General features: G+C 39.8%; 1 protein-coding gene and 1 long non-coding RNA gene across 2 annotated transcripts in view; one reads left to right on the forward strand and one right to left on the reverse strand.

The window, feature by feature from the left end:
• Window positions 1–6,132: 6,132 nt before the first annotated feature.
• UGDH (UDP-glucose 6-dehydrogenase) overlaps window positions 6,133–18,255 on the reverse strand; it is a 33,278-nt gene continuing 21,155 nt past the window's right edge. The window contains exons 4-12 of the mRNA XM_065907488.1: window positions 16,052–16,252; window positions 15,746–15,943; window positions 14,806–14,953; window positions 12,781–12,875; window positions 11,086–11,216; window positions 10,720–10,853; window positions 10,176–10,267; window positions 9,951–10,061; window positions 6,133–7,385 (exon numbers count right to left, since the gene is read on the reverse strand). Of these exons, the coding sequence (XP_065763560.1) occupies window positions 7,275–7,385; window positions 9,951–10,061; window positions 10,176–10,267; window positions 10,720–10,853; window positions 11,086–11,216; window positions 12,781–12,875; window positions 14,806–14,953; window positions 15,746–15,943; window positions 16,052–16,252 (1,221 nt within the window). The 3' untranslated portion in view covers window positions 6,133–7,274. The remainder of the gene's footprint in view (window positions 7,386–9,950; window positions 10,062–10,175; window positions 10,268–10,719; window positions 10,854–11,085; window positions 11,217–12,780; window positions 12,876–14,805; window positions 14,954–15,745; window positions 15,944–16,051; window positions 16,253–18,255) is intronic.
• On the forward strand, window positions 7,284–8,802 carry LOC136148038 (uncharacterized). Its single transcript, XR_010659430.1, has 2 exons — window positions 7,284–7,405; window positions 8,722–8,802. It is a non-coding gene; the product is annotated as an uncharacterized lncRNA (long non-coding RNA).

An 18,255-nucleotide genomic window follows, 5' to 3' on the forward strand; every position in this document is an offset into this window, starting at 1 on the left:
TTTTGAGCCTCTATATATCATTGTCACCTTTCATTTCTGGAAAATGACATTCTGTGCTGAAACAGTATAGACTTGAGATTATGTCTGTTTAGCAAAAACATCATTGGAATAATTTAGAAAGGCTTAAGACTTTCAGTGTTGACCCTTCATGTAGATAACAACTATTTTAGACCTACAACATAGTTCTACGTTGATTACTTGTTTAGGACTTCTATGAAGCCAAGACTGTGATGTTGTCCAAGATGGGGAAATATAACCTAAGAATAAAATATTAACTCTGATTTTATGATATTTGCTACATCACATGCACTGTCCACTTTTATTTAACTCACATCACTCTAGTGAGGTGATTGTGTTTTATCATAGTAATGACCTGAATGAGGAATTTCTTTCCTAAATATATAGAACTCAAATTCATCCTTTGACTCTGAATCCTGTTTTTCTACCACATCTCACAAGGGACATATTTAGATGGCAATATGGTAAAATATGTGATTTGGATAGCCAGTTCTGTTTTGAAGTTTTAAATACGTGAACTAATTTTTTTATGTGTATAACTTTGAAAATTACATTTTAATTTAACTCAGGGGAGCCATGTATATTTTGACTCACTTTCCTATGCTGTGTTGCTCAGTCGTGTCCAGTTCTTGGGGACCCCATGGACTAGCCCACCAGGCTCCCCTGTCCATGGGATTTTCCAGGCGAGAGGACTGGAGTGAGTTGTCCTTTTCTCCTCCCCTCACTTTCCTTATAGATCCTAGTAAGTTTCACTGTGTGAAATTAACCCCATCAGCTTTCCATCTTAACATCTGTGGCAACTACCCTCCTTAAAATATATTATCTCACAGGAAAAAATGGATTAATTTTCAGACTCTGATTTTGTAACATAATCTGCTGTTAAAATTGCCCAGGGTAGGCAAGTGGTAATGAAACATCTTAAGAGTTATTTTGTCAAGTGAAATTTGTGGTATCCCAATGTAAAATAATTAAAATGGCATTTTATTAGCATAAATGTAAAAGTTTTGGGGGGCTCCAAAATCAACTGCAGATGATGACTGCAGCCATGAAATTAAAAGATGTTTACTCCTTGGAAGAAAAGTTATGAACAACCTAGACAGCACATTAAAAAGCAGACATTACCAACAAAGGTCCATCTAGTCAAGGCTATGATTTTTCTAGTAGTCATGTATGAATGTGTGAGTTGGACTATAAAGAAAGTTGGACGCCAAAGAATTGATACTTTTGAACTGTGGTGTTGGAGAAGACTTTTGAGAGTTGCAAGGAGATCCAACCAGTCCATCCTAAAAGAGATCAGTCCTGAGTGTTCGTTGGAAGGAAACTCCAATACTTTGGCCACCTGATGTGAAGAGCTGACTCATTTGAAAAGACTGTGATGCTGGGAAAGATTGAGGACAGAAGAAGGGAATGACAGAGGATGAGATGGTTGGATGGCATCACCGATTGAATGGACATGAGTTTTGAGTAAACTCGGCAGTTGGTGATGGACAGGGAGGCCTGGCGTGCTGTAGCCCATGGGGTTGCAAAGAGTCAGACACGATTGAGCGACTGAACTGAACTGAACTGATGTTAAAGTTTTAATTTGTAAAAACTGCTCATAAAAATAGTGAATGGTAAAATGAAGCTATTTTGATACAGATGTGAAATCGGGAGTCATGGGTGACGATTGCAGTCTTTGTCAGATCTCAATAGTTTGTTTACTCCTTTGTTTTATTTTGGTTACATAATCTTGAGAAAAATCCTGTCTGGTACAGCTAAATAATAATACATTATTTTAAAAATTTTAAAACACCTTGCAATCTCAGGATACTCTCCAGTTAAATAAAATCCAAAAACCTGAAAGGTGATTAGCAAGGAATGTTCGATCTTTTGAATTTGTTATTCCTCCACTCATTATTGCATAATTGACCATTATATCAAGAGTAGAATATGTGACCAAATCTAGATCTTCCTAGACATTTGAGTGTGGTGAGCATGTACTGTAGAGATGTAGGTATAGTCCTTTGTACAACTGCACAAGAATGGGCAGGCCTGAATTTTAAAAGGCCAGGACAGAGCTTTGACCTTGCTAAACAATGATGCATTAAAAACAAGCACATTTAAATGCACAGACATGGCAGGCAGCCTATACAAAATTTCTGACTGGGTGGTGCAAGTTAATGCATCACTAGTCTCCAATGTGTAAAATTTGGTATGTGCCCATTTCAATGTCTGATCCTTTTCTTTCTGTAGCACAAATGATATTCTTTGAAAAAGTGAAAATGACAGATGGCACATAGTTTTTAATCACAAAGTCAACTGATACAGAGGTCTCTGCCCCATTTCCAGTGACTAAATCAGCCAACCCCCAAACCGAATTCCTGTCTGGTCAGATATAATTATTAATGAAACTAGTTTGAACAGGAGTTTCTCTTACTTGAAGCTGAACGCATTATTTTTGTCATACCTCACAGCTTGCAGGATCTTAGGTCCCTGACCAGGGACCTAACCCATGGTCCCCTGCATTGGCAGGTGGGTTCTTAACCACTGGACCATTAGGGAAGTCCTGAGATTTTTATATGTCCTTTTGTATTGATTTGAATTTTTAAAAATCATGTCCATGTATTATTTTCAATTTTAAGTACTAGCTAATAATCTCCAATGCTGGGCTGGAAGAAGCACAAGCTGGAATCAAGACTGCCGGGAGAAATATCAATAACCTCAGATTTGCAGACGACACCACCCTTACAGCAGAAAGTGAGGAAGAACTAAAGAGCCTCTTGATGCAAGTGAAAGAGGAGAGTGAAAAAGTTGGCTTAAAGCTTAACATTCACGCCGGGAGCCAACACACGAGACCCTACCCGTGACAAGGCCATGAGGGAGAAAACCTGACGGGCAAGGCGGATCAGGTTTTCAGGGGTTCCGAAAAGCTGCCCCCGGCGCTCACCTTAAAGATGATATCTGTCTTTCTGATGCTTGCTTCAGTAGACTACTCCCTCATTTCTGTGACACAGGCAGAAGGCCTTCCCCGATCTCTTTCCAAATAAGAATCAATTTAGAACTTTAATCAATAAGTTTCCCGGGTGGTGGTATTTTATGAGATTATCCAGGGTGAAAGGAGTGTTTTAATTTAAGCTCCTTTGCTGGAATTTTAGTTTGTTTGGCAAATGCATTTATGCCCTTGGTACTAATATGCATGACTGCTCATAATACCCTAATCATAAAACAGCATAAAGAACCTGATCATATAAAGGCCCTAATGGACATAGAGCTCTTTGGGGGGTGAGGAAGCCCTATTAGAAAACACAAGAAAAATTATTCTAAAGGTGGTTATTGGGTTGATGCTTGCTTGCTGTGTTTTGCTTGCTGTGGTTTTGCTCTTAATGTCCTAAGGTTGTGTTATGGAAACCATTGTTAATATACTTAAATATCTAGAAAAATAAGAGCTTAGCCCTAGTGTGGTAACAGTGAGATGGTTGTTAATTGTCAGCCAGGAGTGCTAGGCAGAGGCTGCCTCACCAAAGTCACAGAGTCAGTCTGGGGTAAACTTCTTAGATAAATGCAACTGATAACTTCTGCAGAAGGATTAGTTTTTATGTTAACAAGGTTACACTTCTACTCTGTACTGTTGCCCTATGAGACTGCTACCTTTCGGTTAAGGTCACCATAGAAATGGAAAATAGGTTTACATTCACCTGACTTGCATAAAATGTTAATAGGCCCCAAGGCCAGAAGATAATGTACAAGACCCTCATAAACAAAGAAGTATGCAGAAAACACCCTGGTTTCCTGAAGGACAAGCTGATATAATGTTAAACCATCTTCCCCTTAGAAATGTACTAACTTAGGGTATAAAAGCCACAGTGAAAAATAAAGCATTGCCAGATTCTGCTGCACCCCCCGTGTGGTCACTCTCTCTCTCTTTCTTTCTCTCTTTCTCTCCCTCGCAGACTTGGCCCTATCAAGACTGGTCTCACGTGTCTTCTCTCCTCTTGCCGATGCCGTTCATCCCGAGGGTACCCCCTGGATCCTGCCGAGGCTGGACCCTGGCACATTCAGAAAACTAAAGATCATGGCATCTGGCCCCATCACTTCGTGAGAAATAGATGGGGAGACAGTGAAAACAGTGTCAGACTTTATTTTTGGGGGCTCCAAAATCACTGCAGATGGTGATGGCAGCCATGAAATTAAAAGACACTTACTCCTTGGAAGGAAAGTTATGACCAACCTAGACAGCATATTAAAAAGCAGAGACATTACTTTGCCCAAAAGGTCCTTCTGGTCAAGGCTATGGTTTTTCCAGTGGTCATGTATGAATGTGAGAGTTGGACTGTGAAGGAAGCTGAGCGCCGAAAAATTGATGCTTTTGAACTGTGATGTTGGAGAAGACTCTTAGGAGTCCCTTGGGCTGCAAGGAGATCCAACCAGTCCATCCTGAAGGAGATCTGTCCTGAGTGTTCATTGGAGGGACTGATGCTGAAGCTGAAGTACTTTGGCCACCTCACGCGAAGAGTTGACTTATTGGAAAAGACCCTGATGCTGGGAGGGATTGGGGGCAAGAGGAGAATGGGACGACAGAGGATGAGATGGCTGGATGGCATCACCAATTCGATGGGCATGAGTTTGAGTAAACTCCAGGAGCTGGTGATGGACAGGGAGGCTTGGCGTGTTGCAATTCATGGGGTCGCAAAGAATTGGACAGGACTGAACGACTGAACTGAATTGAACTGAATAATCTGAGAAGTACTAGCTAATAAATCTTTTATTTGCCAACCAAGTGGCTTGTGGGGTCTCTCATCCCCAACCAGGGATTGAACCAGGGCCACTGCAGTGAAAGTCCAGAATCCTAAACATGGGCCACCAGGGAGCTCCGCTAAAAATAGAAACATTGTATCAATTTTAAAAAACACAAGGTCTTTAATTGTCTTAATAGGGAAAACAATGGTAACCACCTTCTTGAAACCTTTCACATAAAGGCTTCCAATTGCTGTAAGTTAACCTACCAAATCGCTGGGGCTTCTTCCCCATTACAGCCAGGTTACATGGCTCTTTTGTCTTTTCCTCCACTTACCAGTTCTCCCACCTTCTAATCAGTAACCATGTTTTACACATTAGTTATCAATCCTAGGCATTGAAGCACCCTGCAACTTAAAACCAGTGCCTAATTCAACTGCTTTAGCAAGACACCTTTGCGTTATAATCCCTTTACTAGACTTTAAGATTATTAACAGAATATAAGAATATTCTCAAGCAGAAATGAAAAGCAGTTCTAATTAATAAGCCCACTCCCACTTCAAAATCTTGTAAGAGTGAGGGATCATCTACTGTCTCTTTCTGTTGTTCTGTTTCCTTCACTCTAGTCTGCTGACTTTTTCTTAAAGGGTCAGATAGCAATATATATGAAACCACTTAAAATGTAATCATGTAAAAATGTAAAAGACATCTTAGCTCACAGGTTGCTGGCCAGGTTTGGCCCATGGGATTGTGTTTGCCAATACCTGGTCTGTTCTCTGCCTTTCTTGCACCATTTGAAAGAACGACATAATGCCCCCTTATCAAAAAAGGAGTGATTTTCCTGTCTAATGTCAAACTGTCATGACTTAATTAGTTACTTGCACTAGACAAAAAATAACTCAGACACTGGCTTATGAAGAATATTTTATTTATGTATTTGATATCTGTACAGATGTCTCTGTCTTCATCTTTAGCTCTGTATTATTGAACTGCAAAATTCCTAAAGGATGAGATTTGTTTCACTCAATTTGTATACTCTCGGCAGAGCACAAGCATCAAATAGACATATTTCAATAATGATAAACACAAGAGAAAATCAAATATAAGTCAACAAGAGACATAAGAAAAAAAAGCAGATGAAAACATGAAATTCCTTATTTTAGGATTATGCTATACATTAACTTGTAAAATCTACTTCTGTAAGTTTATATATGAAATTATATTGATTTTATTACTTAAAAACGGGAGAAACTGCAGTGAGTCACAGGAATAAAATACAAAGTAAAAGTAACAAATATTTTGGGCTTTTAAACTAAGAAACAATGATTGCTGAGGAAAAACAAGAGGAATGATACAGATTTTCATTTCACTACACTGATTTTTTCTTCATATTTTTTAAAAAAAACATTACCTTTTAGTCTTATTTGGATTGATTGGAAATGGGCAGTGGACTAAAGAAACCATTGATACAGCCCATTAAAACAAAAGGAGCAAAAGAACAAAAACCAAACCATACTTGCAGGGTTACTTCTAACGTGGAAGCACAGGCAGAAAAAAAGCAGAAAGGCCGCATTCTGTCCACGGCACCCTCCTCAATTCAGGGGGACGAGAAATGGCATGGAAAACACCTCACCCAATTAATCCAGAAAGCTTTAAATCTCCGTGACACTATTGGGGAGGTTAACAGGTTTAGCGCGGTACTTAGCACAGCCATCTCACGGCAGGAAATACATGGGGTGGGCTTGAGTCACTCAGGTATGTCTGCTGCCGCTGCTGAGTCGCTCAGTCGTGTCCGGCTCTGTGCGACCCCACAGACGGCAGCCCACAGGCTCCCCCGTCCCTGGGATTCTCCAGGCAAGAACACTGGAGTGGGTTGCCATTTCCTTCTCCAGTGCGTGAGAGTGAAAAGTGAAAGTGAAGTCGCTCAGTCGAGTCCGACTCTTGGCGACCCCATGGACTGCAGCCTACCAGGCTCCTCCGTCCCTGGGATGTTCAGGCACGAGTGCTGGAGCGGGCACCATGGCCTCCTCTGAAGTTGCGTCTACCTCTGCTGCAGCCCCATGGCCTGTAGCCGGCCAAGCCCCTCTGTCCACAGGACTTCCCAGGCACGGATACTGGAGTGGGTAGTCACTTCCTACTCCAGCAGTGAAGATACATACTTACTGACGAATAGATAAACCACTGGTCAGAAAGCCTGAGGAGGGCCACTCCCCTTACCACTCAATATTGAAGTACTGCCTAAAGATATTTTATGAAGTAAAAAGTGTTTGAAGTTTCATTTTACAAAAATCGACACCATTAAAACCAACATGATTATTTGCTACTCATCCAATCACTGAGGTAATAATATTATAAAAATATGTAAAAAAAATTCTAGTTTCATAATTACCAGATATGCTAACTCCCATATAGCTAGTATAAATTTGATTACTAAAAAAATAGTTTTGTTTCCTTAAAAGCACTTGGTTCATTTATCGTTTAATATCAGATAGGTATTTGCTATCTTGAAGTACCGAAAAAGTTACAAATAAAAATGGCAATGTCTACACTCTGGGTTTCTTGTTGGGCATATCCTGAAGACTAAACTTTGGAATTTCACCAGAAGGAGCATATGGAATTCTCTTTGAAGACACCTTCTTGCCAATTGTTTCAATCTAGAGGAGAAAAGAAAATTGTTAACAATACCTAAATGTAAAACTTTGTGATATAGTATAATAAGGGCTAAAACCCAGATGATTTTTTTTTTCTTTTTAAAGGCAGAAAAAGTTTCTCAGGTTGTGTGGGTTGCTACGAAAGACCTTTGGTCCCTTCCATATTTTTGTTTCTAGAGTCAGTCTGCGTTCCCCTTTTCATATTCACATCTAGACATGCTCACTCCTCTCATTCTTAACACCAGACTCCCTCAAACAGGATAGGAGACTACATGCCACTGTGGCTTTAAAAGCATATGCAAAAGCAATAAACAGGCCAACTTCCCATTAATTCACATTCTTTCCAACTCTATTCTAATGTCTTGTTTCCCTTATTCTAAAAAACTTGCATAAGTTATAACAGCATAGTTGTTAGAAGTTCAGGCTTCAGAGTCTGAAAGGCTCCAGCTGGAATCCTGACTGATAATCGCTGACACCTAAACTCTCGAGGGTCTTTCTTCCTTGTTCGTAAATGGTGTTACCCACCCACCTCAAAGGGCTGTGGTAAGGATTCAACTAGATAAAGCGCTCAGGACAGTGTCTGGCATGTTAAGTCAACCTTCAATAAATCAATAGTAAGCAGTTCTCATTTTGCATATTACATTTAAAACTTCTCCCCCTCTTTCCAAAATTATCAATATTATCTTTAAAGACACTATTTCTTTAATAATAGTTTATCTCCTCTCCACAGCAGAGATAAATATACTACATAATTTTCAGAAATGTATTTTTAATTAAGAAGGACATTTTTAATTAAAAATTAATATTGAATGCTGACTCATACCACAAAGGGCTTCTGCTTTGTTTACTTATTTATTTGGCTGGGCCAGGTCTTGGTGGCAGCACTCAAGATCAATCTTCATTGCTACATGCAAGATCTTTAACTGTGGCATGCGAACTCTTGGTTGAGGCGTGTGGAATCTAGTTCCCTGATCAGGAATTGAAACCAGGCCACCTGCACTGGGAGTGTGGAGTCTTGGTCACTGGACCACCAAGGAGCTCCCTCTGCTTTGTATTAATCAATTGTCTTATTTAATGGCTTATAAATTCTCTTTATTTAGCAATTCCAGTCTAATAGTTTTTTTTTAACCCTTACTAGGAATAGTTAATTATAAGAGTTCAAACTCATTTAAAATATATGCATATATATGTCTCTGCCTTACTCCTCTAGATGAGTAAAACAGCAATGAGAGAAAATGTTTCTGTGCCTGCAAATAATGTTTAAAAAATAACACTGCTAAGTTAAGTCATGATTGGGAAAAAGAGTCCCATTACTCACTAAGGAGGGGCTGGATAGAAGAGTCCCTAGGGTCTTTGATGGAATGTGAACAGACAAGGATGTCATCTGATTTGTGTTGGAAGATAATCTCTCATGAATGGGGAGTGGGCACTGAATTCTAAGAAGGATCTTCAACAAGTCAGTGACAGGTTAAGAGAAACAGATCAGATATTTTGAACCGGGAACGAGGTCTTATCAGTACCTCTCCAAGACACAGCTGGTGCTAAGCAGACACATATAGCCAACTCTAAACACTGCCACGCACTGCTCTGCTCTGGGACTCTGCTGACAACAAGCTCCGGGCAGATTTCTTTATCCTCCCAACCTCCCGTTGGGGCCCAGAGTCCACGTCTGCTGAGGAAATGGAAAGTGGCTCTTTCTTATTAGTTCCTTTGAGGCCCCTGGTAGAACTGAAGAGGATGCAACATAAATGTACTGTGCCGCTGTCTGCTCTCCAAATGTTCCATAACTAACTGACAAGCTTTGAATTAAGACAGGGCCAGCACCCCTGCAGCTCCCATACATTCCATTCAGACCTCTCACGGCACCAGCATAGTGCTAAGCACTCAGAGACAGATTCCTAAAGCAACATGGGACAGCTACAGTATGAAAACATTTCTAGAGGAATAAATAACCTGGCCTCTGAGGGGGTCAGTGTGGTGGGCATGATGTCACAGCAGCTTTGGAGGCTCTAGAAAACAAAATTTTTTTTAATGCATACACTTTCTTCCTTGATGTTTATACAAGGTAGGGTGAGGCACGTCTTGGCCCTATAAACTTTGTAAGAGATCAAACTGAATGACCTTTAGGTTATGAATTTGAGGAGGGAGTAGAGGCTTCACAAATACCACAGAGACTTCCCAGAGAATGAACTGATGTTTTCCCAGAGCTACGTTATTGTTAAAGGAGAAAATATCAAAATCATAACAGCCAGGGATTTCCCTGGTGGTCCAGTGGTTAAGGATTAACCTTGCCAGTTCAGGGCACACGGGTTCAATCCCTTACCCGGGAAGATCCCACATGCCGAGGAGCACCTAAGCCTGCATGCCTCAACTACCGAGGCCCACGTGCTCCAGAGCCTGGGCTCTGCAATAAGAGCAGCCGCGAAGATGAGAAGCCCGCACACCACAACAAAGACCCAGTGTGGCCAAAAAATAAATTAAAAAAAAAAAAAGAAAGAAAAAACTCAAAGCCATTTTAAAATGCCCATGACCAAACAAGTGAACAAACCAAGGCAGGATGATGCTCACCTGGAAGCCAATGGTTTGCAGCTCATTGTGGAGCCCATCCAGGACACGTCGTCCATCGAAGATAAAGGCTGGTTTCAGCATTTTTTTATGAATGCGTTCGTAATCCAGTTCCTACAAAGAAAGAACCAGAGAAACAATTAGCGCATATTCAGGAACGCGTACTGCACCCCAGATGCTATGAGAACGCCTCTAAAATCTTCCCTAATCTCGCTTCGGTCAGCTCACCTTAAACATGTCCCACTCAGTGCAAATCACGACGGCATGGGCGCCATCACACGCTTCGTAGGGGTCCTTGGAGATGGTGACGAGCCGGGCCACTGCAAACCCAACAAAGGGCCGGAGTGAGGGAGGAGGACTGCACAGTATGCATCTTAACACTAGGGTCGCACGGGGAGTTCAGAGTCTGGCAGAAGCGGGATGGTCTGGTTAAATACGAGTGGGGGTAACAGGGAAGGGCCCGGAGTCATCCCCCGTCTTGTCCCAGAAGCATCTCCTTGTAATCTCTGGGGCTTTTTAAAAGAATATCTTGGAAAAATCCACTTCATTACTTGATTACTAATTAGTAACTACGTTCCTAATCCACTGGATTAGTTCAAATCAAAGTTGATGAAGCAATGTCTGAGAGTTTAATTTTAGAGAATTGAGGTTGAAAAGAGGGGGCTAGCAATGATAAAAATGACAAAAACTGAACAACCAAAGGTTTCCAGAGAACAGATAAGTTTGGGAGTCCAAACTCAAAACGACACGTGAGGGACAGAGTCTGACTTACCTTGGTCATCCTTGGAAACTCCTGGGTGGGAAAGGTCTACAACTATCTGTTCCCTTGGTACTTTTGGATCGTATATATGGAGGTGTGCGCCTTCATCCATCAAATATTTGCTAATATATATGCTAGATGACTCTCTGAAGGAAAAACAAAACACAGCTTTGCTATGCTTCTGAGTGGCATATATTTTAATACCTATGGAATTTAATAAACAGGTGAGATTCTATCTCTTGTGAGGATAGGAACGTCCACTTTTTACTCTTTATACTATACACATACATGTATTTCACATACACAGCTGCCATCAAAAAAATCAGGAAGGGGAGTTAAGATTCTCAAAAAGGTTGAAATATCTGAAAGAATTAATACCTTGTATCACCAGTGTCCTTTTTGAAAGCAAACCCCAAAATTGCTATCTTCTTATCTGTCACTGTATTAAACAGACTGTCTATGATCCGGGAAGCAAACCTCCTCCTCTGGTAGTCATTCATGTCTATAACCTGAAAGGACATGTACAATTATGCAAGGATCAGTCAAAAGAAGCACAGCCTGTGCAAACACTGCTTTTAGCTTTATGGTTAGTTCTCTTGTATGAATACAAGCCTTATGAATCAACAGGAGGCAAACGTCACCAACCTCTTTAGTATCCACAGGTCAGAAAAAACAAAGGATTTTACGCACTCCCTTCCTTTCCCACGCCTCCCCACCCTGAAAATTTTAAGTTTCATTTGGTTTTAACTTTACATGCATCAGACTGGGATGGGTGTTAACGTGGGGAGCACAGGTAAATTCCAGCCCATCTGAGGTCTGCCACGAGGCCAGCCTAAAAAGGCACATAGAAAATAGAGTTCTCCTTAGCCAACGTCTCCAAACCCTATGGAAGCAATTAAACTCCAAAGCACTCGCTCATATGCTTTACCAGGCCTTTCATCAAAATTGGGTGTGAGCAGAAAGGTAGAGATGAACCATAACACCATGAACATTTGGAGAAATGTTTAACTAAATGTTACAAGTAAAAGTCTCTGATCACCTAATCTGTTACTCTCCTAAGAATTTATAAACAAACATCGTATTGTTGACCAGAGGAAGATAAGGAAAGACTTTTTTTTTAAGGCTCTAAGCTTCTAGAAGCCATCTCAGAGTCGGAGAGCTTGGGAAATGAGCTCAAAGCTTTAGAAAAATCAAGCCTTTTTTTTTCGCCACATAGCTGAAAGAAAGGCATGTGGGATCCTAGTTCCCCAACCAGGGATCAAACCTGTGCTCCCTGCAGTGGAACCATGGAATCTTAACCACTGGACTGCCATGGAACCTGGAAAATGAAGCCTTTGTCTGCATTTTCCCCACAATGGACAGTAACATAAAGCCGTTACACTAGATTGAGTGAAATGAAGTTAGAAGTGTGTGTTTCCCTAAAAATGCTCATTTCCTTACTTTCCTACTCACTGCTGAAATCTGAAAAATTATAAACCTGGGGAAAAAATATTTGGAAAAGGTACATACACTGACTGGTTTCTTGAGCAAATTACTTAATACTGTTAAGCCTCAGCTTCCCATCTATAAATGGGATAATATTAATGATGAGAACTAAGATACTACATATAAAGTGCTTTAAAGAGTGCCTGGCACAGAGTAAGCACTCAATAAATGTTAACTCTATTTCCAGGTTGAGAAGGGTCTCCAATTTTAGCTCTGTGAATCTCAAAGGGACAAAACAAATATCAACACATGCATATCATTTGCAAGCATAACAATAGAGGTTCTTCTTTTATTTCTATCTTATGTCTTTCAAAATGAAGAACTACAATTAAAAGTTCTTGCTTTACATAGGGAGCAAATTTTGTTATTAAAATTAAAAGGAATACTTGTTTATTATAAACTTTCATCATAGCTGATTACCAAAACAGACAAATTATAAACACAGAAGCTCAATAAATAAACCTAAAATGAACAAATTGAATATAATAATGATTGAGTTCCTGGAAAAAATTAATAATCTCAAAAACATTTGACAGAAAAAGATATGTTTTAATTGGAAGTTAATCATAACCTGTGGACTATAAATACCTGCTGCCAATAACGAGCTACTTCAGGCAAATTCAGAGCCTCACAGAGATAAACCAAATTCAGAACATCCTTTTGAAAGCAACTCCCACCAAAACCTGAAGAAAAAAAAAATGACAATATTTTCATTTGGAACCACACAACTAAATCATGCTACAAATTTCTATGTCATACTAATCAGAGGGCCTATGCTAGGATTCTTAATAATAAAATGTGAATGTGGGAAAATTAGTGATTTTATAAATTATGTGAAATTTGCAATAAACTAATCAACTGTATAAATAATTTCCTAATAGTTATAAATAATTTTAAATAATTACAAATAATTTAAAATAATTTTCAAATTAACTTGTTTTTTTTTTTTCTAACTTAGGTTTTATTGTGGCTACATTTCTGTTTTTTCCCTCATTAACTGCTCCACATCTCTCAGTCTAACATAGAGCTGGCAAACTCTAACATTCCCCATAGAAAATATTTTAGCCTTTGTAGGTCATGTAGTCTCTGGCACAACTATTCAACTCTGACTTTGTTGCTCAAAAGTAGTCACAGACAATATGTAATCAAATGGGCATAGCTATTTTCCAATAAAACTTTATTTACAAAAACAAGCTGTGGGCCAGATTTGGCTTGAGGACTGTATTTCGCCCACCACTGTTTGAGTGCAATGCAGTATACAGTGAGGGTTGGCATGAGCTTTGAAGTCAGACACACCTAGCCGCTCACTAGTTGTATGACTGAACAACTTAGGAAAATTCTCCCAATCCTTAATCAGCAACACTTTTATATAACAGGTGATAAATTAAGATATACAAACACCTGGTTCAGAACTTGTTGCATAACATGCCTTCAGGAAACAGTAGCTATTTTTATTAAATGGTCACTAGAAGAAAATATCAGAAAGACAGAAAAGGCCAGGAAATCAGTACTGAAAAATGGCATAAAGCCCCAGAAACATAGGAAGTGCTGCCTATGGCCCAATCTGTAAAAGACTCTTTTTACCTTTACATCAACTTTATTAATTTAAATCCAAAAATATAGGCAGCTCTCATTAAACTCAGTAGCTATGTCCTATAAACTTGCCACAAACACTGAATTAGCAAATACTGAAGTCTTGCTTGTAGGTAAAATGCAGCATTAGGTTCCTGTGAGCTTCTGGTAACGTTTTTTGTCAACTGATCAACAGAATCTTGTTTTATGTGTGCTTATGTTTAGAGACACCTTTTTGAAAAATATTGTTGACCTTCATTAACAATGAACCCAAAGCCAACAGCACTGAAGTGAAGCTTATCAAACCACATGTATTTTCTCTGTAAGGCACATCATGGTTTGCTGACACTTTGGAACACCAGAAAAAATTTCAGCAATATTCTCGAGGGCCATTTTAAACAGTGAAATCACAGTGGGGCAGGGTGGGGGTGGGGGAAGCACCAAAATGCAAAAAATATGGTACTAAACAGACCACAAAAACAGCAGACATTTGCAGTATGTGAGCTAAAACAAGAAGGTAACTTCAACTGGGAATGTATGTGTTGGGCGACTCAAATTTTCTGCTGCTCTCTTCGTATCTGCAAATGACCATGTGAGTATCGATGCTGGGTTGCAAATACATTTTAGCAAGTAGGCTAAATAACTCACAAATATGGAATCCACAAATAATGAAAATATTTCACTAAGGTCACATTTGCATAAATGTATCAGTAGGAAAAGCAAATGGTAAGGAATTTTTTCCTATTGCTTCAGTAAGGTGTTATATGAATTCTGATGTGATCCCCTAAACTTATTCTACCTAAATGTTCTAACAAAATATTAATATATTTTTTCTGAAATACTGAGCCATGTTTATACACTAACCAGTCACTAATTATTAAACAATATATGTAACTACTGTCTCACTTAGAAAGTCCCTGATAAGCTGAAGGCTACATGTATAATGAAATCTTTATTTTAAGGGTGTCAAGCAAAGACTTCCTTAAAGTTAGAGATCTACCTAAAAGAACCTACTCGATGCATAGAAAACTTCCAGCTTACCAACACTGGCTTTCAGAAATTTATTTCCAATTCTCTGGTCCATTCCAATGGCTGTTGCCACCTCTTCTACATCCGCTCCTGTTGCTTCGCAGAGGGCACTTATAGAGTTGATGCTGCTGATTCTCTGGGCCAGAAAAGCATTTGCTGTCTTAAAAAAAAAAATGAAGAATATGATGAACTAAAATAACCATTTTATATAATCTGCATTATATTTCATCAAGTTGAGCAAATTATTGAAGGAGATATGAAAGTTTCTGATGGGTTCAATCTGAAGAGGCAATGGGTGGGTTGGTTCAGAAAAATGTTTTAAATTAGAGAAGAAAGGTGATTAAAAAAGGGTAAAAAGGGACCTCCCTGGTGGTCCAGTGGCTAAGACTCTCTGCTCCCAATGCAGGGGGCCTGGGTTCAATCCCTGGTCAGGGAACTAGATCCCATGTGACACAACTAAGATGCCACACGCTGCAACTAAGACCCAGCTCAGCCAAATAAATAAATTTTTTTTTAAACTTTTATGTATTTATTCTTTAGCAGCACCTTGAGGCATGTGGGATCTTAGTTCTGTGACCAGGGATTGAACCCACATCCCCTGCAGGTGGGAGCGTGGGTTCTTAACCACTGGACCACCAGGTACATCCCAATAAATAAATATTTAAAAAATAAATAAATAAAGTTGAAGCTTTTAAAAAAAAGAGAAAGTAAAAAGAAGGGAATGAGTGATTTTTACAATTAGTATTTTAGTACACTCTATTTTCTTTTACATATTCTAAAATATTTTATACCCAAATATTTGATCCCCTTGTGAAATTATTTCATAATATACAAGAATATTACCTTCATAAGCATATGTTTTTATTAAGAAACTCCCTAGGTAGCTTATCAGGGGTAAGAGAAGTAAGCCCTTGGCTTAAATTTAACAGAGCGTTGAGTGCTCCATACGAACCAGTTTGGAAAGCTCTGAAGACCAAGTGTTGGTGGTGAGGATCTTTTCTCTGGGAACCCAGTGCTCATACACGGCACACAGCGCCTGCACAGCCCTCTGGCCCTCTGGGGTTTCATCCCCTCCAATCAGCACCCTGTCGGGGTTCTTCAGGTCCTTGATGGCCGTTCCCTCTGCCAAGAACTCCGGGTTGGACAGCACCTGGAATCCCAACGCAAAGGAACGTTTCAAGCTGGGATTAATTACGGACAACTCGAAGCACTGATGCTTACATGAGAAGGCCAGATCCGGATGCTTCCTTTTTCTTACCTGTAAATTCAAGTTGGGTTTTGTGTTTGCATCAAATATTCGACGAATACTTTCTGCTGCCCGCACTGGGACCGTGCTTTTCTCAGTCACAATTTTGTAGCCGTGTGAGTTTTGCACGATGCGTCTAGCACAAGCTTCAATATACTTCAGATCTGCTGCACGGCCTTTTCCCATTCCATAGGTTTTGGTTGGTGTGTTCACCTGATGAAAGTACACGGAATTAAGAACAAAGTATCTGTGAAGTGTTCACTGATAATCAAGATACATCCTGGACCGTCAATTGACTAGTCAAGTGGGAAGTTAACAACATCAGTAGCCCTGCTTTCACCCTCTATTAGTTCCACGGAAATAATACACTTTATAAATATAATACTTTAGGGAACAGCTTGCAGTACCTGGAGAACTCACTCATTACCTTTCTACATTTCTATTGAGAAGCTACTATATATGTGTCAGAGTCAGGATAGCAGGATAGGCAGGGTCTAAGCTAAGACTGGGCTTCCCTCATAGCTCATATGGCCTTCCTCATAGCTCAGTTGGTAAAGAATCCACCCGCAATGCAGGAGGCTCCGGTTTGATTCTTGGGTTGGAAAGATCTGCTAGAGAAGGGGTAGGCTTCTCTACCCCTTCAAGAATACTCCAGTATTCTTGGGCTTCCCTTGTGGCTCAGCTGGTAAAGAATCCTCCTGCAATGCAGGAGACCTGGGTTGGATCCTTGGGTTGGGAAGATCCCCTGGAGAAGGGAAAGGCTACCCACTTCAGTATTCTGTCCTGGAGAATTCCAAAAACTGTATAATCCATGGGGTCACAAAGAGTCGGACACGACTGAGTGACTTTCACTTTCACTTCACTAAGCTAAGACTGGAGATATAAAGATGAAGGAGACTCCAAAAAGGAATTCATGGACTGAAATGAAATGTAAGTTTTCTCTTCTTCTCCTGATTATATGTAACATATTACCCTAGTCTTTAAAACTAAACTTAAAACTCCTTTTACTCTCCTTTTTTATAGACCTATGTCAATAAGTTTTTATAAATGTCTGCAAGTGTCATTCACAAATGCTTTGTTGGCTATTTAGAACTAGATATTATCTAGCACCTCCAGGATACAGAATAGTATGCAAACAAAGACTATCATAAAGAAAGAAAAATAAACCATGAGTTCAGAGTCCAGGCATTTAGTTTTGACTTAGCTGTACCATGTAACCATGGAGAAGTATGGCTGCCTTTGTCTCAACAACCTCATTGGAAAATGAGAATAACACATTCTCTAAACTCTAACACATGAGTTTCAGAACATTCACATAAAAGTGAAAATACTCTGCAAAGTCTAAACGTCTATATAGGAATAACTTTTGAACCAGTAAGTAGCATCAATTTTCTTCTCTTGACAAACTTATAACTTCATGGGAGAGCAAATAAAACAATGAAAACAAAATAAATCAAAATATGAAGATTTAGATGAGGTGTGAAAAGCATGAGGGAATGCATGAGACAAGTGCTCGGGCCTGGTGCACTGGGAAGACCCAGAGGAATCGGGTGGAGAGGGAGGTGGGAGGGGGGATCGGGATGGGGAATACATGTAACTCCATGGCTGATTCATGTCAATGTATGACAAAACCCACTGCAATGTTGTGAAGTAATTAGCCTCCAACTAATAAAAATAAATGAAAAAAAAAAGCATGAGGGAAATTTGTGTGTATGCATGGAACAACTTGGGAAAAGACTTAGGTATGGAAGTCAGGGTGCAGAAGCACAGAAGAGCGAAAACGACTGATAAGACAGTGTGGGACATGCTGGAGATGTGGGATGATCAGACGGTTTCCCCAGGTAAAGAAGCTCTAAAGATAACAACTGAAAACTGATTCATAGCGTAAAACTATTCCTACCTGGAATTCACCTAAAAATAATTTGGGTAATCTAGGATGGGAGAGAAGTATGAAGAAGATTGGGGACCCCCCCTGGTGGTCCAGTGGTTAAGACTCCATTCTTCCACTGCAGGGGGTGTGGGTTTGATCCTTGGTTGGGGGATCAACACCCCAAGGGGCAGCCAGAAAATTATAAAAACAAAAAACACAAAAGACCACGATGACTATTGACAATGGAGAGTGGGTAAGTAGGGGTTCAGTATATTGTTGGTTTCATCTTTTGCATGTTTGCTATTTTTCATAATGAAAAGTATACAACAAGCAGAGTTTAAAAAAA

This window comes from Muntiacus reevesi, chromosome 16 (assembly GCF_963930625.1).
Source record: "Muntiacus reevesi chromosome 16, mMunRee1.1, whole genome shotgun sequence".
In the NCBI taxonomy this organism is placed as follows: Eukaryota; Metazoa; Chordata; class Mammalia; order Artiodactyla; family Cervidae; genus Muntiacus; species Muntiacus reevesi.